General features: G+C 38.4%; 3 protein-coding genes across 8 annotated transcripts; 1 reads left to right on the plus strand and 2 right to left on the minus strand.

The window, feature by feature from the left end:
• Window positions 1-207: 207 nt before the first annotated feature.
• tnfrsf1a (tumor necrosis factor receptor superfamily, member 1a) lies at window positions 208-8,326 on the minus strand. Its single transcript, XM_028581014.1, has 10 exons — window positions 8,140-8,326; window positions 5,914-6,017; window positions 5,700-5,808; window positions 5,433-5,558; window positions 5,165-5,317; window positions 4,981-5,065; window positions 3,548-3,636; window positions 2,266-2,441; window positions 2,056-2,176; window positions 208-1,892 (listed from the first exon to the last, which is right to left on the minus strand). The coding sequence occupies exons 2-10, from the start codon at window positions 5,980-5,982 to the stop codon at window positions 1,594-1,596; spliced, it is 1,227 nt and encodes a 408-aa protein (XP_028436815.1). The 5' UTR covers window positions 5,983-6,017; window positions 8,140-8,326; the 3' UTR covers window positions 208-1,593.
• Window positions 7,473-15,930, plus strand: cd27 (CD27 molecule). 5 transcript variants are annotated; one of them, XM_028581049.1, is made up of 8 exons: window positions 7,473-7,503; window positions 10,938-10,988; window positions 11,323-11,464; window positions 11,548-11,673; window positions 13,562-13,711; window positions 15,024-15,050; window positions 15,129-15,233; window positions 15,428-15,930. In XM_028581049.1, exons 3-8 carry the CDS (start codon window positions 11,323-11,325, stop codon window positions 15,526-15,528), a joined length of 651 nt encoding a protein of 216 aa, XP_028436850.1. In that variant the 5' UTR covers window positions 7,473-7,503; window positions 10,938-10,988; the 3' UTR covers window positions 15,529-15,930. The 5 variants fall into 5 exon arrangements, with proteins under 5 accessions (XP_028436850.1, XP_028436849.1, XP_028436847.1 ...); XM_028581048.1 differs by lacking the exon at window positions 7,473-7,503 and adding an exon at window positions 7,881-7,999; XM_028581046.1 differs by lacking the exon at window positions 7,473-7,503 and adding an exon at window positions 8,252-8,421 and having other exon boundaries at window positions 10,778-10,988.
• Window positions 15,931-16,041: 111 nt separating this feature from the next.
• Window positions 16,042-22,120, minus strand: si:dkey-260g12.1 (tumor necrosis factor receptor superfamily member 5). 2 transcript variants are annotated; one of them, XM_028581024.1, is made up of 11 exons: window positions 22,029-22,120; window positions 21,814-21,883; window positions 21,585-21,627; window positions 21,153-21,263; window positions 20,824-20,967; window positions 18,497-18,593; window positions 18,199-18,251; window positions 17,318-17,434; window positions 17,048-17,070; window positions 16,840-16,945; window positions 16,042-16,619 (listed from the first exon to the last, which is right to left on the minus strand). In XM_028581024.1, exons 2-11 carry the CDS (start codon window positions 21,880-21,882, stop codon window positions 16,351-16,353), a joined length of 1,032 nt encoding a protein of 343 aa, XP_028436825.1. In that variant the 5' UTR covers window position 21,883; window positions 22,029-22,120; the 3' UTR covers window positions 16,042-16,350. The 2 variants fall into 2 exon arrangements, with proteins under 2 accessions (XP_028436825.1, XP_028436824.1); XM_028581023.1 differs by having other exon boundaries at window positions 21,573-21,627.
• Between the last annotated feature and the right edge of the window lie 195 nt (window positions 22,121-22,315).

Here is a 22,315-nt window from a genome sequence, read left to right on the forward strand (position 1 = left end):
ATTTAAAGAGGAGAAGAGAGGTTACAGCTTACTGTATGTGTCTTTACAAAGCAGCAGCTTCAAGCTGGAATCTAGACTGTCAGCGTGCCTGAGGTTAAATACACAATCACATCCTCATTAACAGTTTTTCACATTAACAATTTATCCGCACACCCAAACATTCACTCTCAACCTGTTAATGGCAGTACATGTATGGCACAATTCAGATTAAGATACAAAGATAGATTTATTTAAAGTTCAGATATTAGCACAAAATCTGTTATATACTGCTCAACAAGGATTGCTCAGTGAATAAATTGTTCTGTTTGGCTATACAATTCAGTGTAGGAAAAAAGTGCTGTGGAATGACACATCCTCAGTCTGTCTGAGAGTGACTGATTCATCACTGAACCTGCAGGCCAAGACTAGAATTATAAAAGTTGACTTGGCTGAGGCAGACTGAAACAAGGCGTGTCCTGTTTTCTCTGACAGTAATGATTAATGCTTGTATGATGGGGTTCAAAAGAATGCTAATGAGGCTGTCAAAAGCCTGTAAAATAAGTAGCAGGGGTCTGGTCTAATAGGAACTGCAGACTTCCCTGGCTTTGGTATTGTTCTTTCTCTAATATTATATAATACTATTTTCTTTATTTGCCAAGTACGTAACACATTTTAGGAATGCATTCTCTGCATTTAACCCATCATCTAATTAGCCCTTAATGATAAGGGCACTGGCAGGAGTTACCTAGTACGCATGTCTTTATGGTGGGGGAAACCGGACTACTTTGAGAGAAAACCCACCCAAACCTGGGGAGACTCCACTCAGAAAGGTCCTGCAAGGACCGGTGATCCAGTTCTCAGCAGTGCCTACTGGCTGTGAGGCAGCAGTGCCAACCTTGCACCGTGCTGTCCCATAAGATTTAAATAAACAAGACTAGAACTGTTTTAACAATGTAACCAGGAACTACTATTAAAACATTACCAGTTAACTTTAATGGCACGGATGAATACTTACTTCCCCGTGTTAAAAAAAAACTTATGTCTCCAATGTTTTAACACACCTTTTAAGGGTGACTGATGTCAATAACAGAAATAGATTAGCTTAATTGGCCTTAATACATATGATAGAGTATAAAACAGTTTGTACAACAGTAGATACTATTTAGTACAAAATGCAGTCGAAAACACTCAAATCATGAACGCATGTTGTATAATAAAAAGTTATAAGTCCAGTATGAAATCATAAAATATTCCCCAACATTTCCAAAGATATACTGTACAGTATAGTGATACTAAAGAAACAGCTGGTTGTCTCATCTAATTGTACAACGAAGCCAATAGGCTAATTCCTAAAATGTCTTATTATTCCTTTAAAAAACAAACATATACATATGACTCTGCCTCTATGAACCATTTGATCTGTCGCTCTCAGTAGTTTGACCGTCTTTCCAGCAAATGTTTGGCAGGACGAGAGGGAGAGTGCTCAGTGACGCTGCTTTCTGTGAAAAAATAAAACTGCTGTAGCATGCTTTGAGGCTGCCTGTGAGTGACTCTCTAAAGAGAACAATACTTGGTTTCATGCGCTTCTTGTTCCACTTGGCACTTGTTGCAGAACTACTGAATGCCGTACTTTGTCTCCAGCTCCTCGGCTGCCTGTCCCAGGTGCATCTTTCTCAGTTCCTCCAACAACTCCTGCAACAAGGGCGAGTGCAGCATTCTACCTCGTCCTCCTCCACCTGCACGTGACCCTCTCTCAGCCCACACTCTCAGCATCTGGTAGTGAGCCTCGCGGCAGGATCGATGATCCATCTCTGCTTGTTCGATCTCTGTATCCTTCACACCGAGAGAACGCACCAGCTGCTTTACCTGCAGCACAGGAACCAGATCCAGCACCGTGTAGATCAGATCAGGGACTGCAGAAGGGAGTCAGGAGAAGGGAGGGGGGTGTTGAGGAGAAGAGATAAGAGTTAATACAATAGTGTTCTGTATGTGTGAGCCGAAATACACTGGACTGTTGGTCAGGAGCATGTGCTGCTATGCCCAGTATCATAATACATAATATCATAATACACTCACTCTTGACTTCCAGGGGGACACAGTCAGGCAGATTGTATGGCTCCTGTTCACTCACAGGACTTTGGGGAAGAGCCTTGACACTCATGTTGTCTGAAGGTTCCTCGATGTGGAACAGGGCTCGCTATGAGACAAGGGCAGATTAAATGTTATTGACCGTAGACGTACACATCTGGCAGAGAAAAGTAACCACCAAAAGTTAGATCAGTGTACCTTGCATGAGTCCACAGAGACGTCAGAGGGTTGACAGTACGGTTTCAGCAACTTATTTTTGGTAATCCGTTTTGTAACAGTGTAGGTGATGAGAACCAACAGCACCAGCAATATCACAGCCGTAACTGCAACTCCAGCAATTATCATGATAAGATATCCACCTTCAAGCGGAGGAGCTTCATAAGGATCCAAAGGGACACATAGGGAACAAAACATGAGTTAAAAAAAGCAATAATGTTTTTCGACAGTGTAATTATTTTGCTATAAAACCTAACAAAGAAACCACATCTAAAAACGCTACAGCTGAATACCTAACCAACTCACAAAATTGTTCTAATCACATCTTTGATGCTAAGTAGGAATATATAGGGTTTCTGCAGGGTTCACAAAGTTAAATTTAAGACTTTAAAATCTCCCAGAAAAGTGCCAGCAAATGGATGGATGGACTGACCAATTAAAAATTATTAACTACATTTTTTTTGCTAAGATTTTGGCTATTATAATACTATTAGCTTCATAGCTACTGTGGCTAGATAAGGAGTTGCTACAGATGGTGCCAACTGAAACTCCCCAAAAAAGAATAAACAGCTTTGTGCGAGGCCAATGCACTGTTGCAACACTCCCACTTTTAGTTTATTAATTTATAACATCTCCCGGATATAAAATCATTTAGGCAGCACGGCGGCTCAGTGTTTAGCACTTCTGCCTCACAGCAACAAGGTTCTGGGTTCGAATCCAGGTCATTCCGGGCCTTTCTGTGTGGAACATTGCATGTTCTCTCCCGCCATAAAGACATACATACATACATACTAGGACTACAGTTGAAAATTAACTGACTGGCTAACACTGGCACATTTACAGAAATGTTGATTAATGTGCATTGTCCTAATCAAATAAACTTACAATAACATTTTATAATTAATATTACTGGCAAGGGCATATGTTTGGTTTAAAAAACTTTGGTAGGGAAATGTTTTTGTTAAATGGGTAAGGCAAGGCAGTATTATTTGTGCTATAATAAGTGCTTTACATAAAAATTCAACATATTAACACACACTAATAACTTGATATATAGCTTATATAATTTGGCTAAAACAGGACATGTTTTATAGACACATTTCATATTTTATTGATCTAAATAAATTTGAGACTAAAATGTATAATTAAAAAAAATACACATCATATGTAAACCACAGAATAATACCAGATCTTAATTCATGGTGTATTGACTCTTTCATATAAAAGCTGGCCTGATGATCATATCCCTGTCACAAGTGCTCACCTTTTGTAGTAGGAGAAGGAGGAGGAGGAGGAGGAGGAGGAGGAGTAGGAGTTGATGGTTGACATTGATGTATGCACTCAGCGGTACAACTGTGGAGCAAAGAGAGGATGTTTCGCAAATTGAGGTGGAAGTAACACCTCTTAAGAGGAAGTGATTAACACAAAGGCATTTTTAACTTCAGCAAACAAACAACTGCATGTTATCACTTGAATGCAGTTGCACAGTTAATACTACACAGGAAAATGGTACTAATAGAAAGAAAGATAATGCTTCATCTCTCTTCATCTGTCACATTTACTACTAATGGCTACCTTAAAAGTGCAGCTAAGGATTATGGGCTGTAGGTTCCTCTGGGCTCCCCTTCTTTTGCCTCTTTTATCTGTGACAAATCTTGACAAAAATCTGTCTGTCCACCTACTTAACAATTCACTCAACAAATAACTGGACACATTACTCACTGAAATTAAGAGTTTTTCGGGCCCAACCCTGATAAGAGCTGATTGGATACCCCATGTATATTTTTTTACTAATAATTCCATTTTCAAATGCCTACGTAAGCAGTTTTGTTTTTGTCTAACCAGGACTTTGGCCAAATGTAACTTCTTCACAACATTGTTTATGTTTGTGTAGTCTATATCCATGACCGGGATTGCTTCGTTGTCGTCACTCTTTTCAGCCAGATGTCTGTTATCTTCTGTTTTGTTTGTGTTGGAATTTTAAACTCCGGTCAATTTATAAGGACTATGGTTAACTGCTCTTCAGATCTCTGCAGGGTAAATCCAGACAACTAGCTAGACTATTTGTCCAATCTGAGGTTTCTGTGCACAACTAAAACAACTTTTGAACATTTACATTCCACCAAAACAAGTTCCTTCCTGAGGCTATTTTGCAGCAGCACCATGGCTTTTCGTGGTGCTTAGTACCGGCCATGACAATTGTGATTGGTTTAAAAAAATGCCAATAAACCAGAGCACATTTTTCTCCCGTCCCGGAATGCTTTGTGGGCTTAGCCAGACCTTCCTCCGCAGCGCTGTGGAGGAAGGTCTGGCAAAGCGAGACTAATGTTAGTGTAGATCAACTTCTGTTTCAAATCAACAACAATCTTTTAGACACAATGTATCTAAAAGATTGCTCAATATCTATTGTTTTCATCCAGATATTTTAGGGGTCCTCTCTCAGTAAGCCAAGCAGTACATTTAGCAAATGGCCACTAGTTTAGTAAATGTTAAAATGTCAGCAATCCAGTTTTAGTGTCTCGTAACTTCTCTCTTTTGTTGCCAACAAATGGAAAGATTTAACAAAGTCGGAAGTGCGCTGCAAGTTTCAATTCAACAAACCAACTTCCCCATTAACAACTTTAAATTAAAACAATGCCAAAGAGCAGGATGGGAACAATGTGTGTACCAGAAGCTCATATACATTAGTATACTCACTTCTTGCAGGGCTCACACTTGCCCTTGCCCTTGACTTTGTAGTAGTTCTCTTCACATTCACACACAGTGTTTTTCTCTGGTGTACCTGTGCATAAGAATATGAGCCACAGAATTAATAAAGAATAGGATTTTACATAGACATAACTGAGTACAGTTCATAACATTGCCAGATCTTAAGACTTACATTTCTCTTTTGGCTTTTCATTCTGTCCACACGGTGAACATTTCTGACACTCGTATGTTTCTGAGTCAATAACAGACTTGTAATAACCATCCTCACATTTACAAATCGTGTTTTTGTTATATTCACATGATGATATCGCCTTGTCATTCTTTCCTGTTGAGGAAGAGTTTAAAAGGGAGAAACAGTGAACAAAGAAGACAATAACCTGATACAACACTGACAAATCAAAGAGGTGAAACCGATTTAGAAAAACGTAATGTTGCTCCACCTTTGCAGCGTCTGCAACTTCTGCAGTTGCGGGAGTAGTTCATCTCGTCTGTATATTGGCCAGCAGGACATTTTGTGCAGTTACTTCTGTGACCCGTAGCATGACACATTTCTAAAAGCTTAAAACCTGGAAAACATCACATGTAAACACAGTTAACACTTAGCATAATGGATTTAATCGAAGAAGAAAAAGTCAGCCTGTGTGAAATTTCCATAAATAAGAATGCTACTGTGAATCATGTGCTGTGTGCAGGAGGCCATACAGTACCTGGAGGGCATTTGTTGCAACAAATTCCCTTTTCAGTGAGATAGTCGCCATGTGGACACGTCTTCTCCTCTGAAGGTTGTAACAATGTCAGAGTGGGGATGAACATGCACTGTAACATAGAATATACAATGAATGCAACAAAACAAGACAGTTTTTAATAAATTTATGCAATTTCAAAGTACAATATTTAGTGTATCACCAGTGTTTTTCTCACCATGAGGAGCAGTATTGTGCCAACAGGGGCTTTTATGTCCCATCTTCCTCTGTGCCCAGCTCCCTCCATATCTTACAGGTTTAGCTCAATCCATTGGAGGCCACCTGCAAGGAAAACAATGTGTCAAACACATCTAACATCCATGGTAATAGTGATATAATTTAAAGGCATCATGCAATCTATTACTGAGTCCATCTTTTGCTAAATGATAGACAGACAATAAGCTCTGGGCCCACACACTACTAATGAATGCCTTAAATGTACAATGAAATCAAGATTAATTCATCTTTACAATATCATAGGTCAAAACAACTTAGAGTTAGTATAATGTTGTTGTTTTTTATTTGCCACCAAAAAATGCTGCACAAACAATCATGGGCCTATGATGATACTTTCATCTAGCACCACCAACAGGCCACAGTTTGTTGTACACAGCAGGTCATTGCAGGTCACCAATACCCATGAGGCTTAGCTGTACTTTGACATTAATTCATAACATGCACACATGCATTCATGATTAGAGTGTTACTGACTGCTGCTTGTACAAAACTAATTTAAACTTTATCTTATTCATGAAGCTTTGTCAATTTTCTTTTGAAATATAGACCTAAATACAATCATGTTCAGAAAACCCTGTTAGGGGGGCCCTGGGGCAAAAAGGAACCGCTGGGCTCTAATATTGGCCCCATAATACAACAGTCCTCACATTCTCCACTTGACTGCCTGACCCTAGGTTTGCAAATTCGTGTGGTATTTTGCCTAAACACAAAGTTATCAAAGATAAAACAGGACCCACTTTAATACCTTTATCATTTCAGTTGATATTGTGCTTTGGTGCATATTCCTCAAGTTTTAAATAAAACAAATGCCAGGGCCCTGGGGCCAGTTAGTAGCTAATTGAGCCTTTAGTACGCCTGTGGCTGAAAACTTATAACTTTATATCTGACAAAAGTTGATGCACAGCTGAGCCTGACAGAATGAGTCTGAGATGTCCTGAAATGACCAGAGTAAAGAGGTTAAAATCCTCTGATTTGATTTTGATAACAACGTGGCCTTTACTCAGGCGCTGATTCAGGTCAATTTTTAGAAGAACAGCAGTTTTCAATATATTTCCATAAATCAATGTTTTCTGGTGAGTAAATAAAAGCCTTTTGTGCATAATTTAAGTTGTTTATCCAAACAGCATTTAATAACTCATGACCCTCGGCCTGATTACCTTAAAGGGTCAATTCACCCAAATTACAAGTGATGCCTTTCCACATTCATGGTATCTAACCTGTCGTTAGCTTTAGATTTAGCTGTTGTTGTTGTTGTTGTTGTTGTTAATATTGTTGCTGCCAACACAACAAAATGGAGGTCAATGGAATTTAACTTGAGGTATTGATTATTAACCATAATCATCCATACACTTTGCAATGGACAAGTTTTTCTTGGAACCACTTTCTGACAAAGTCCAAATGAAAACAGTTGACAGATCTGTGGATTAATGTTAGATATATTATATTATATTGGGGAGGGGCTGAAGTGTCAGAGGTGCTTTTCTCAACACAAGCAGATAAGTCAAAACTATAACTACAAGATCGGCTAGAGGTAAGCAAGAAACTGTTTATTTGATATTTGGATAAAAAGTAAAAGCCACGGTATTTTATTTTTTTGCTAAATGTCATATTACCCTTAGACTGAGATGTAACGGATTTCAGATTAAAGGCAAACTCTGCATATTTTTTCATTGAATTGGGTCATTTAAGGTTGTCTCTAAAAAATGTTATGGACATGGATTCTCCTTTGCCATAAATAAGCCTTTGTAAGTAATTGAAGGAGATTTAACACACATTAAAGAAAAATGCATTTAAATTTATTATTATATTTAATGGAACATGTAGCTCGAGAAGAAATAAAAATGAATTGGTCTACAGCCAATTTAAAAAACGACTCTTGCATATTTGTTCGCCACTTGTTTGTCTTGTTTGGCAGCTTCGCCCTCACTTCCTTGTCGCACTGAAACGCTAAAATTTAACTTGAATGTTTGACTTTAAAACCTTCAAAACTCAACCTGACGATTTACGTGTTTACAGAAAACGTTGAGGTATGTAAGAACTAAATCAGTATTTTACTGTTTTTCTTTCTTGTCTCATGGTTTCGGTTTACGCCCACCACAGCCTCAAGTCTGATATGAATCTCCCCTTCCCACAAACTCACATGCAGAGCTATATAACTGTCACTTACCTTGACAACCACTGTCACACCGAGCGATACCTCTTTTACTTCAGGTCCATATATCGACATTAATGTAGATTTAATTCAATATAACTATGTATACTTTCTTTTACCGAAGGTTAAGCGACTGTGCCATTGCCCCTTTTGCCTAAGCACGAGCGTAGGCGGACTAAACGGGAAATAGCTGCGTCACGAGACCATTTCAAGGAATTGTGAGTGAAGCAGAGCTGGCAAGAAATTGCCGAACTGCAGGAAAAAAATACCAAAACCTGTAGGTTGTAATGCACACAGGTGAGTCTGCAGGTGGATCACTGTCAGAGGATTATATCTCAAAATATAAAGGATAGACACTAAGGCATGGCAGCTTGCACACATCCATCACAACATTGAAAAGAAAAGTACAGTATACATATATATATATATATATATATATACTATACTGTATATTTTATTTTATAAAAAAATATATATATATATATATATATATATAAAAAAATATATATATATATATATATATATATATATATAAAATAATGACCAAGGAATGTGCAAATGAAGAATATGTGCAGAGAAAATAACCCCCCAACAAATGTGATGTTAATGTAATGCATTGAGTCAGATGTGGAGACTTTATGTTATTGTAGAGGAGCAACTTGAATATGTACCTTTAATTGTCAAATTGAGTACATTTTAAGGTATTCAGTCAGGGGCACTTAATGGACACTCAAAAATATATTTTATAGATTTATATGATAACTGTATGCATTTCTAATCAATTAAAAGGTCTGTAAAAAACTAAATCCTCAAATTAAAGCTATTAAGAGCATCAAATAAAAGTTAAATCACCTTTATTGTAGGTCCATTCCTGTATAGAGTAAGTGCAGACAATGAAGTAAGAATAATTTAATGCACTGTAATTACGGGCACCATATTTATACTATAGGCGTGTATGTGATTCAGCGGGCCAGCAGACTGTAGCCTCACGTGACTTTGCTGGTACAGTTCATGAAAGAGCTCAGTCAGCAGAGCAAGACAAGTGCTTCCTCAGAAAACCCACATCCTTCCTTTTTCAGTGAGCAAAAAAGAAGTGTCTTCAGCTCTCTACTCTTCCTTTCCCCCCCCTCTCTCTCTCTCTTTCTCTCTCTCTCTCTCTCTCTCTCTCTCTCTCTCTCTCTCTCTCTCTCTCTTAGGTTCCATGCAGAAAAATAATCAAATTCTTACAGCAGATTTTGCATACAGACATTTAAGTAGTCTTTTCTTATGTGAATGTACAAACACACTGGTGAGATTCATACAGATTCATATAGCCTGTGAGGAGAGATTTGTGTGTGCATGTAGTTTCAAGCCAAGTAAAAACTACATTTAGTTTATTATCCGTTTACTTCATCACAACAACTTCAGCATGTTCCTGGCAAGTTCTAATCATACTAATTCTTTCGGTCAAGAGCCTAATACCGAAACCTCAAGATAAGGATGACCAGGTTTGCTCTAAGTCAGTTCAGAGTGATTTTAATGCTCAGTCATCTCTCTTCCAGTCATTCCTGTACTCTGTCTGAGTAGTGCAGAGAGCCACACTGGTGCCACAGAGGCAGTCCCTTTATGATACTGCCTCATTTCACAGTTGACACAAGGTCACGTGGTGTGGCCTGGTTTTTGTGAAAAAATAACGAAGATGGTGAGAAGAGCACATGACATCTAAGTGGTGAATGTGCCGAGATGAAAATAAGCTGCCATGCAAGTGTCTAACTCAGTTTAAGATGAGGATGTTTCTGAAGTGGAGACTGTTTGAATAAAAACAGAAACACTGGCAGTGAATAAAAATAACTGTTTGGGGAAAGATCTTCACACAAATGCAGATTAGCTGGTCATCACTAATCAAGTAATAACACAAAAAAGTTCTCACACTTACAACATTTTTACTGTAATAGAATGGATTTCCCAAAGACTTATCACTCTGTTTGCTGACTGCAGCATTTAACTCTCTTTTGTAATACATTTTTTTTGGGCATTTTAGGCCCTCATTTATATAGGACAGCTGAAGACATGAAAGGGGAGAGAGGGGGAATGACACAGCAAAAGGCTGCAGGTCGGAGTCAAACCCAGGGCTGCTGCGTCAAGGAGAAAACCTATATATATATGGGCGAGCTGCCCAGGCGCCCGGCATTTTACTCTCATCTGGACAATTCAAGCCCCAGTGGACAGATAATCATCTAAGCTACCACACAGAAAGTATTACACACAAGCATTGCAGTTAGGAGTAATTAAAACATTATGTGACTTGCCACTATATGTGAAGGTAGACATATCCGATCATTCACACAGTAATATCTTGATATTTGAATTTTCCCATGCATAAGATAAGATACCCAATGTTACTTTTGGTATTGTTAATTGTATTACTCACTCCTGTGTGTCATAAGATTGCAAAGCAGCTCATCAGAATAATGCCATTTCTTGGAATTTGTATCTCCTCAACATGAATGACCTTGTCATTCAAGTCTAAGAAAAAGAGGCACAGACAGATGTAAGAAAGAGAGAAAGACAGATTGGGTTTTTTCAGCCAAAAGATTGATTTTGGGTGAAACGAGAGAGATAGTTCCTGTGGAAAAAAAGTGGAGGCTGAAGGAGCGTATGTTTTTGTGCACAGAGCCAGGGGGTCGTAGCAAAAGACAGACAGGATGAGAGAGTAGAGCAGAGCGATTTCATCAACATCGTCAAAATGTACGGCTTTCATAATGAGTCATCACTGACATTTTATGAATAATCCCCTGACACACTTCTGGTCCCCTGTTCATTCTCACACTCAGAGGGTCCCAGGCAGGTCCCAGGTTACATCTTGTCTCTCCATCTCATCCACAGTAAGTAAAGACTGTAAGCAAGACGTTTTCAGCCGTAGCTGTCAGTCAAACCTGTGTTATAAAGTTGGAAAGGTGTTTGTGTTAATATAAGGCTGATTTTCTCTGTCAGTACTATTGTATGTTATCTGAAGTGTGTGTACAGTATATTGTGTAGCTTCACTGCCAAAGTCTGTGTCTATTATTATGACTTGTGTAAATGCTGTAACAAGCGCATAACAGAGATGCATGTTCTGTGTAAGTGTCTGTTAGTGTACATATATATATATATGATCAAATAAATAATTGTTTTCCCACAACCTTGTCTTTCTGCTCATCCTCCTTCTCTTCTTCCCAGATGCAGCCACTCCGTTTTTTTGCTTTTACTTTCCTGGTCGGTCTCTCTTTCCTCTCAGTTGTGCTTTCCATAGACTGCAATGAAAGACAATATGAGTGGCCAGTGGAACAACCCAAATTATGCTGTGACAAATGTCCACCAGGTACAATTACTTCTTTTCGTCTTAATAGATTTCATAGTTTTGATACAAACAGGTCATAACTGTAAAGTCTGTTTTTATTCCAGGCAAACATGTGGTTCGGCGTTCAATAACAACTTGTGAAATTGAGTGTGAATCTTGCACAACGAACCTGTTCAATGAAAAGTACAACGTACAACAGACTTGCGAATTTTGTGAAAACTGCGATAAAAGTGAGTAATTTTCAACAGCTTTTGTCTGCTTGTGTTAAGTTTGTGTGAGACCTGAACTGTGTGAAGATCCTACTTATAGACGTACAACAGAAACCAGACTCTAAAGCCACTGCTCACAGAGACTCAATAATGGTGTAAAAGGGTGATTTATTGCTCATACAGGAGATTTGAACCCTCCTTTACTTTGCTCTCTGATAATGTATCATAACCCAGATGTATGTTTAATATGGTTGTTAGACTGTATCATTATTAGATATACAGGTTGAAGAAGAATGCAAGACATCTTAAAACTGAAACAGAAACACAGAGCAGTAGATGCCATGTGGATTAAATATTACTATAGAAATACTATCTGTCATCCCCCTCATCTGTGATACATTGTGGTTCCCTGTTTATTTTATGTGAATGTCATGTCTTTTGAGCATGATATGATGAGTGAGTCATCATTTCTTTGGAGTTGTTGCCAGTCCAGTTACAGCATAAGGTTTTGTGCTGTAACTGTGCTCTTAGTTGTTACTCAACTCTGTCTGTAAATAATGATTTCAGAGAAGTTTGAACCATATAGAGAACTAAGGTCACATATGCAAGGGGATTTCCCATTCTGTGTGTCGTGGTGGGATACAGTCAGAGAGAGATTAAAAGGAGGGGCGATTGGGGGGTCTGAGAACCCCTCCATGAACTAGCTCAGAAGATTATTATGGTGGGATTCTGCAGCAGTATCTACACCAGCATCAGTAGCACAGCCCACCATCTGTGGTAAAGACAGAAGGTTCAAAAAGTGTAGACCATCGTCATGTCGGTGGAAAAAAAAGAAAAACACACAAAGCTGGTAAACATCGGAAAGAGCAGCAGACACTAAAATGTCATATTCTATGTTATTACTCAGGTCTGTGCCCTGCTACAGGTGAGGAAAACAGCCTGTTGTGCTTATTTTTAAATGTCACTGTGGAAAACACAGAAGGGAGAGAAAGTATGTGATTCTCAGTCTGAATTTTGACTTTTATGTGTGCACCAAGATTCTCTCTTTACATATCATAATTTAAGGGTTAGCATATTTCGATCTATCTAATGTTACAGTGCAGCTGTAAACAAACCTTTTACAATCTGACATTACACTGGGGGTATAAAGATGGGTTTTCAAAATGTCAAAACACCTTTAATCCTACACACGCAGGGGCTTTATACTAATTACCGGCAATGGAAACTAATTCAGGTGGAAATGATACAGCCCACACAAAAAACTCACTGCTCTTTCAATACAACAGTATTAATATTTTTTTGGTTATACTTTGGTCTCAATCAGGGTGTTAACGCTATGCAAGGATTTAGATGTGCAAACAGAGTGTCAAAGGAGGTACATATTTTCTACTTTTGTACTAATATTGTCCTGCAGTAAAACAATTCCAGTTTTCAAACACCAGTTACTGTGTATAACTATTTATGACTGTCATTGTTGTAGTTTTATAAACTATGTTGTACTGGTTTTATAAAACAAATGTTATTTAATGACTATGGCTCCATGGGACTCACAGTAGTTAGAGTAGGTAGTTTTTTCTTTGTTAATTTGTGAATCTATGTTAAAGTATGCACGTTAAAGCAAAAATAAAATGTTTCATCATTCTTCATGAAATACTCCTTTCACTGAGAAATAACAGTTGTGTCTGTCACTAAAGAATATATATCAAAAGTGGTAATATAACCATCCTATGACTTAAAATCAGAATCTTTACCTGCTGTGCCGTTTGTGAGTCATTTCTCAGTTTCTGATTTATGTCATGTTTTACAGGCAACCTTTGTGCATACGTGTTTGTGTTCGTCACACGCTAACAGGATAATAATTACACTCTATCTTTTAATGACTGTTGTTTTTTTTGTTTTGTTTTTACAGAAAACATGGAGTACATTTCACACTGTAATGTCACTCATAACGCTGTATGCAGATGTAAAGATGGCTACAAATGCAAAGACCAATCCTGCAAACAGTGTGTGCCGATATCACCCTTCACCACCAAACCTACACTCCCGCCATCCACTACAGGTACCTGAGAGTCAGCTGTAGCATTACATTTGAAAGCTAGTATCTAATAAGGGAAGACATTTTTCCAGTCTCTTAAAATGCACATAAATGCACCATTCTTGCATAGTTTTTTTTATCAAGCTGCACATTCAACCTTATTTTTATACAGATGTTATGAAGAAACACAAACTCTTGCTCAATTAAATTCTACTTATATTATGGAAAACACTGAGAAACACATTTAACACCAGGATGAAAGGTTACCATGGAAAAAAAAGTTATTACCAGAAACAACTTTTCTGGTTCAGCATCTGTCGCACCACAACCAACATTGCTGATGGGTGTGGGGCATCCATAACCACATGTGATGTCAGAGCGCACAGGTTGAACCAATCACCACCGGAGGACAGAGATAACATAATTCTTGATTTGTGTAGTTTTGAAGTGCTGTGTACAGTGGCCCTGAGAGCTCAACACACTGCAAATGAAGAAAACACATGAAAATAGACACAAAACAAGCAAATGAAGAAACATCTTCACCAATTTTGATGACACACAAAAACACGGGATCTCATCACCAACCAAACCAAAAGGCTAGAAGTGCAGTCAGAATCACAGCTGCTGTTATACCGACAATGGTTGATAAGGGTGCGTGAGTGCAAGCAGGATGCACTGTTGAAAAGTTTTAGTTACAGCATGCAGACACCATTGTGTGTCACTGTTCTTTGGATCTATGTTGTTTTGTCATCGATCATAAACAGCTTCACTCACTCAATTATTTGCGTTTCTTCCCCTTTGACAATGAGTGCATTGTGCTGATAATGCCTCTCCTCACTCTTGTTTGCAAATTTTAAGGTGAAAATGTCAGTGTTGTGTTTACAGTTTGTTTTTCTGCCCCAAAGAGGCCAAACAAATCTCTTAATACTTCTTTAAGGGACTATAGATTCAGCTGTCAGAGATACAGTACAATGCAGATTGTGTAATCAATTCATTCAACTATCATTTTTGCACTATATAATATTTTGTTCCATCTGTTTCATCATTTGGCACTCAAGCAGCTCCATAAAAAAGGAGTCTTTGTTCTTTTAAGGCACTTACCTAGCTACGCCCCTGTTTATTACTGCTTTAAAGAAGTTCACCAGAACTGAAACTATGGCATCATGTTGTACTGTAGCAATAGAAATAAAATGGACTCAGTTGATTGTGTGGTTATAAATGCAGACTTACTGATTAGTGTTAAAAGATAAGGGACCTCAGATAACCATAAACAGTTCAGTATTTCCATTGAATGTGCCTGCACTGAGCTGATAAGTTTTTTTTTCTTCCCCTCTAGCCCTAAAACCTGGAGCCTACCACACAGGTGAGCTCTTTCTTCAGTGAATGTTCATTTAAATCTTTCAAAAATTTTAAAAAATGTCTCTCTTACACATTCTTACAGATACAGTGTGGTTCCTGGTGATAATTGCCATCCTGTGTGCAGGAATTGCACTCGTTGTTGTAACAAAAATCAAGCCCTTTCTGCACTGGATCAAAGCCAAGCACGGTTAGTAGATTATTATTATTATTATTATGATTATGATTATGAAGCAGATAACCAATATATAAACACAGAAAGTACACTGAGCATAGTAGTCTTATCATTTTATAACGTGCAAGAATTTATGTTTTTTTTATCATCAAAAGTGATTATGTATTTCAATCTAATTACAAAAAAAAACCTATTCTGTTGTTGCTCAGGTTACCTTTTAGCTAAAGAATCTGTACCAGTGCCACCATTTTCCGAGGACGAAGAAGTATCCAAGCCTGTCCAGGAAGTGCGAGGGAAATGTGATGTATGAGTTAAGAGCCTGAACTTGGACAAGCAAGAATTTGAGGGAAACGTCTCTCTTTGCTTTGGACATTAATGACAAATAGGAGCAAACATCACTCGGCCCATGCGGACGAATGGAACCGCAAAAAAACGTTTTTTCCAAGACTGATCCTGTTTTCTGGAAGGAATCATGACTGTTTGAAATCTGTGACGTTCGGATGACAAAAGTGTTTAAAAACAGAGATAAAGAATCTGAAAGACACTGAAAATACAGAGTGCGACACTGTTATGCATGAGTTAGAAACTGTGTGCAGTATGTTTATAAACGGTGGTATGTACTATGGTACAAAAAAGTTAAAGATATTTCACATCTTTATAGGTGTATATATGAATAGATTTTTTTCTTCAGATTCTACACATCAAATGTGAATGTTTTAACTTACATACAGTACATTTCTACATAGTTTTCTTTCTCAAAATAAAATTTTATTGAAACCAAAATGTCTATTTATGCAAAACATTTAACATTTTAATACTTTAGAGAGCTGGCAGAGCATATTACAGTGTATTTACATGATATTTTAAATTATAACTTACAAAGGAGATCACCCTCCAGCTAGTCTTCCCGGAGTTAAAGTCTGGTGTGCACTAACCACAACCTTTTCAAGAACCTGCAGATAAAAATGTCTTTGGAGAGCACTGAGGTCCCTTCACAGTTTGCCAGAGGGAGATGAATCTGCCCAACACGCATTTGTGGTTTCATAGTTTTACAGTTCCTTCCTGTTTAGCATCATTCTGGATGCCAGAGGTCGTAACCACCAACACAAATCTTCTGGGATTTTATGACCCATCATAGCACCTCCTCTTTGGACACGTGGCAGTCCTTCCCCTGCTCCTGGGAGGGAAAGAAAATGCTGTCAATCTCTCCGCTCCTCTCCTCCTCAGAGAGATGAATACTGGGAGAGGATGTGGGATGAAACGCAGGACAGTCTCTCTCTTCTTCTTCGCTGATCACTCTCTTGGCCGCCTTCCCACATTCAGTTGTCGGACCAACTTGGCCTGTAAACTGACTGAGCAAGCTAAAGATGACCGTCCCGGGATTGTGGACATGAACTGGACCTACAGAGATCAAAACAAGCAAAGAGTGTGCTTAAAGGAATATTTTAATTGACCCATAGAAGATGCACATTAACATTTATTTTACAGAGTAGGACAACTAAGTTCAACTCAGACTCATAACAGAAACACAGCTGCATCTTTTACATGCTTTATTTTCTTAATGACTCCACAAAGTGAGTAAAGTATTTCATTTGAAAGTTTTCATTTTACTCATCAGTACCCAGATTGGCTGCTGAGAGGCCCGACGGCTGCTGCTTTGCACTGAATGAGTCTCTGGGGATCTGATGAGTTGACTCCTTTGGCTTGTGAGAAGCGTCTCTACCTCCCTAAAGAAGAACATGTCCGTCAGTGTGGGGCAAACAAAAGAAAAATGATGTCATATATATGTAGATGCATGATAGAATGAAGCTTGGAAATTAGCTACTTACTTCATTGCAAAACGGTGCAATAGCTGGAAAACAAGCAAAAGATAAATGAATAATACAAAGTCAGTTTCTTCACACATGCCCATCAATGATGAATCAACATGTAAATGATTTACAAAGCAACTAACCAAAGCAACTGATACATTTCTAATCAGTAATTTCTAAAGGCTTTCAGTAAACTGTTCATTGTTTCCCAGAAGTGCTGTGATCATAAAGTTCAAGGCTTGGATTGACCAGAAACTGAACCTGTCCTGGATGCAAACACCATCTTACCTTGCTTGAAACATGTTTCATCTCCGGGGCGGCAAACTAAAAGCAGGATCACAAGGGCCACACATCCCACAACAACCACTGGACACAAGATGGCTGCCAGCTGACTGCTCGTCTTGTCTGAGCAAAAAAGACAAGAATAAAATCTCTGTGAGGTTGTACTTAGGCACAACAGTGCTTTAAGCTAAATGCTAATATACTCACAATGACAATGCTAACGTGCTGATGTGAAGCAGGTAATATTTATCAGGTTCACCAACATAGTTAAGCCTGTTAGCATGCTAACATATGCTAATTTTCACTAATCACAAAGTACAGCCAAGGCTGATGTCATTAGTTTTGCAGGTATTTGGTCATAAAGTAATTGAACAAATTAAAAAGATTTTAGCTGATTATGGTGATACAGGCAAAGTCAGGGGATTTCCAAAGTCAGTAGGATTCGTCATCTGGGAACCATTAATGTTTGTACAAAGGTTTGTGCCAATCCATCTAATAGATGTTGAGATATTATGCAGTATAAATAAAAACTCTGACCTGCTGGTGCTACAGGAAACACACAAGGAATAACCAATGTAGGATTTATCCTCTGGGCACCATGGATATATGTACCAAATTAAATGGCAATCCACCCAATAGTTGTATAGATATTTCACTAAAAGCCAATATGTCAAACTGCTAGTGGCACTAGAGGAAAAGTCAGGGTATCACCAAAGACAGTAGGATTCATCCTCTGGAGATTGTGAACATCTGTACAAAATATAATGACAACCAATGAGGCATTGCCATCACTAGAGCCATGGCACTATAGGTTATTGTGCCTCAAAACAATAGAAATCAATTGAAAATATTGTACACGCTCTACATACTCGTCTTCTCACACTCACCTTCTTTGAGATGTGTGCCATTTCCTGCCGGTGGGACTGACTGAGTGCCACACCTGTGAGGTAAGGGTGAAGTGTTGAGTATCTCAAATATTCAAATAACAAAGAACAAGGACTGACTGCAATATCTGTAATGTCCATATCAAATGCTAAAATAATCTTTATGTAATAAACTGTAACTGAGAGCATTTTGAGGCATCTACATAAATGTAGGGTGTAGGTGTATGTGAATCTCAAGTTTCAAAATTCCACTCTGTGAGTAATTCATCCTGTACTGTTTCGAAGGAAATCCATGACTTACTTAGGAAATATGCAAGGTTTGGTGGAAGTGCTGCTATGTCCTGAGGAAGCTGAGGAAGTTGTGTGTTTATTTTTGACTGAAAAACCAGCAGCTGCTTCTGTAGAACAAAAAAACATCACAGTACAGTGTGAAGCAGAAAAAAAGTGTTAGGTTTAAACATCATTCCTCATCGTCATCCTCTGTTTCAAAGTACTAGTACATGAACATTTATATTTTGGGACTCTTTGTACTGTTAAATCATTACATTCTACATTTCAGAAAGAAGTTTTGTTTTCTATTTATCTTAAAGGTCCCATGACATGGTGCTCTTTGGATACTTTTATATAGGCCTTAGTGGTCCCCTAATACTGTATCTGAAGTCTCTTTCCCGAAATTCAGCCTTGTTGCAGAATTACAGCCACTAGAGCCAAACTCACAATGAGCTTTCCTTAGTACGTGCCATTTCTTTCTGAAGCTATTGAGGAGGAGAGAGGGGGGGGCAAGGTGGAGGGTGGGGGTGTGGCCTTGACCAACTGCCACTTTGCTAGTTTGAAAGCCATGATGTCTCTCTCTCATGGGAGGGCCAAATTCTCTGGGTGGGCAAAGCAGAGAAAGGGGAGGTAACCCCTTTCTCTGATTCCAGATCGGCCCATCTGAGCTTTAATTTTCTCAAAGGCAGAGCAGGATACCCAGGGCTCGGTTTACACCTATCGTCATTTCTAGCCACTGGGGGACCATAGGTAGGCTGGGGGAATGCATATTAATGTTAAAAAACCTCATAAAGTGAAATTTTCATGCCATGAGACTTTTAATACATTTAACTGACAGCTGTACTTGTTACTTTGCAGATTATGTACATTCTTCTTTTTCTTGAAATTAGAAAAAATATTACTGTTGTTGGGTAAGAGTTGTATCTTATTGGCACCCTGGTGGTCTAGAGGCAGGGGTGATTCTAGGATCGGACCTTAAGGGGGACCCCTAATGAGAATGTGACATGGATACACTGCCTTGCAAAAGTTAATTTCTGAGCTAGCTACTGAACAACAACATCAGCTAACATTGTTTTTTGACACTATTAACACTATGATGGAACTAAACCTGACGACCAACTTGACACAATGTTCTCACATAATACAATTTTAGTTGCTTACATTTCAATTTGGGTTCTAATCTGCGCCATGAAGTTACCAACTTCTTCTCTGGGGACTACCAACGTTAAACTTCATAACTGCACTCCTGTTCTCCCTCTGACAGATTAGATAGAGACTGAGCCAAAGGTGGGAGTCTGGCACAACCACCTCCGATTGGCCAAAACTATGTTTCTGTTAACCCTTTCCTTGACTGGGCTACAGGTGCATAGCATCGGTGACAGCAACACAGGATATTAAACCTGTTTCAATCCCTTTGAACCTGTAATTGTTTGTCTTCTGCCACTAACAGACAAGTTTGCAAACTCTACCTTGAAGCACTTAAATAGATTTAATTTTTTTGAGCCCCCCTAAAAAGGGTCTAAAATCAGCAATGTCTAGAGGTTAAGACTCTGACCATGAACTGTAGCGTCCATCTGGCCAAGAACCTTTGTTGCATGTTATTGCCATCTCTCTCTCTCTCTCTCCCCTTATTTCCTTTCATCTCTCTACTGTCAACAATGAAGGTTGAAGTATAATGAAGTAAAGAAATATTTAAAAAAGTCTTATCTTCAACGTAATGTAACAATTGTCTTGTTCCAGCCTGATTGCAATGCATTTTTGACATTATCTAAAGAGTTTTTGGAAAAGTTAATAGTTTTAGAGACTTTTCTCAACCCACATGTAACCTTACAACTGATCTGAACGCAAAATATTCATTAAGAAATTAAAAAAATCTGAATCTCATATTTCATAAGTCTATTTGTGGATATGCAATGTTTCATTATTTTTTATCACCAATGTTTAAGATGATTGTGGTTCTGTGACAGGGACCTTTTATCAAAATGAGTACAATTACTTTTTGTTTGATTATATTTTCCTGCTAATGCCTCTGTTTTCTTAAGTATGACTATTAGTAGTAATGGCGTAATTTTTCCATTGTAGTATCACTATACCAAGTATAGGATCTGAATATTTCTTACAGTACTGTTCACCTCACTGACAGGGGAGCCCCCAGAGCTCAGATCAGAGCCCTCAGAGTAACTTTTTATTACTGTAGTATGTGTAAACAACTTATGTTTAGCCTTATCATCAGTATCATTATTGGTCATTCTCTTACAGTCAGTAAGAACTTCAAAAGTGTATTTCTTTTATCATGAGGCCCTCTGCTGGTTGAGTCTAGTCTGACAGAATTAGAAGTCTGCACTGCTCAGTATTTACCAGTTGTGGTCGTTTCTTGGATCTTGACACAGTTTCTGCAGTTTGTTGAACCTGTGACCCACTGAATGCATGTGAACCCATCCTCACAGTCGCACAATACATTGGACGTGCTGGTGCAGTTCTGAACCATCTTCAGATGAAAATCTGACACAGTGGAAAATAGAGGTGATTTTTTTTAGGGATTTTAAACACAGAAAAAAGTCATTTCCAGAAATGCAAAGAGATTAATATTTTCTCAGTTTATTACAAAACCCAAAGGTCACGCTGGTATCATAATCAGTGATGGATAAAACTGTTAAGTTGGTAGAAATGACTCATAGTTTCTTTACCTGGTCTGCAGTCTCTGTAGCAGTCATGGCAGCTGTCTTCACGGTTCAACTCAATTGTGTAGCTTCCAGCAGGACAGGACTCACACTCTGTACAAGACTTCTGATACTCACCTGACAGAACAGAAAGAAACGAATGAGAACAACCGGATGAGACAGGGAGAAGAGAGAGCCTGCACACTCAGAGTGCATATTAATGAAGGATGTGGTTATACAGCACAAACTCAGTGTGCAGACTGCGTCATTTTTCAAGACAAACAAAGATATGCACACAAAAAAAGACAGTGAGAGAAATATGTATGCATCAGTGCTTCGTAGTAATTTCCTAATATGAACCAATGCAGATTCACTCATTAAAAACATTGATTCAAAGCTAAATGAGCAACAAGCAGAAAAACAAATATAGTAATAGAGGACGCTTACACATCATCTTACCTGCAGGGCACATTTTACAGGTTCTGCCGCCAATAGCGTAATTCTGTTAACACATTACCACAATTAGATATAAAACTCTACACTTCAGCAGAGTCCTGATTAACTTGTTTATACATGTTTATACACTTGACAGCTATTTCTTATATCTGAAAAGCCAAAGACACAACTTGTTTCTGTAACATTATACAATTATGTAGGTACGTAAAGTGCAGATGAAAGACATTGTTACCACTGGAGAGGTAAGCACCAGCTGTGCAGATAACACCAAGACAACCACGAAACATTGCACCAGTCTCATACTATGGAGAAAAATTTAGAAAATATTAAAATAAATGTCAGATAACAAGTGATCAGCTAAAAACACCACTATAAAAGGTCACGTTGTGTAAAGTTTAGTTCACTAACAAAATTAATCAAATCATAAATAAGCCGTGAAATTTTTACCTTCAATATGATGCGCCTTTTGTTCTCCTTCTATTGTTTTGTTAACTTCCTCAAGGTGCAACTCTCTTTCTTCCTCTGTCCTCTCACTCACTTTACCCATCCTCTGTGTCACTATTTCCTTACCTGGTGACATCCTGTCTTGCCCGCCCACTCTACCAGTGTGCTGCTGTCCTGTTTACACGTTCAGTTCTCACACGCAGACCCATCGGCACTCTGACTAACGTTTCTGTATCAAAGCCTCATCACTTTCCATGCAAACTGTAAGAGCTGTTCTCTGTGCAGTTAGT

Source organism: Perca flavescens, chromosome 6 (assembly GCF_004354835.1).
Source record: "Perca flavescens isolate YP-PL-M2 chromosome 6, PFLA_1.0, whole genome shotgun sequence".
NCBI lineage: Eukaryota > Metazoa > Chordata > Actinopteri > Perciformes > Percidae > Perca > Perca flavescens.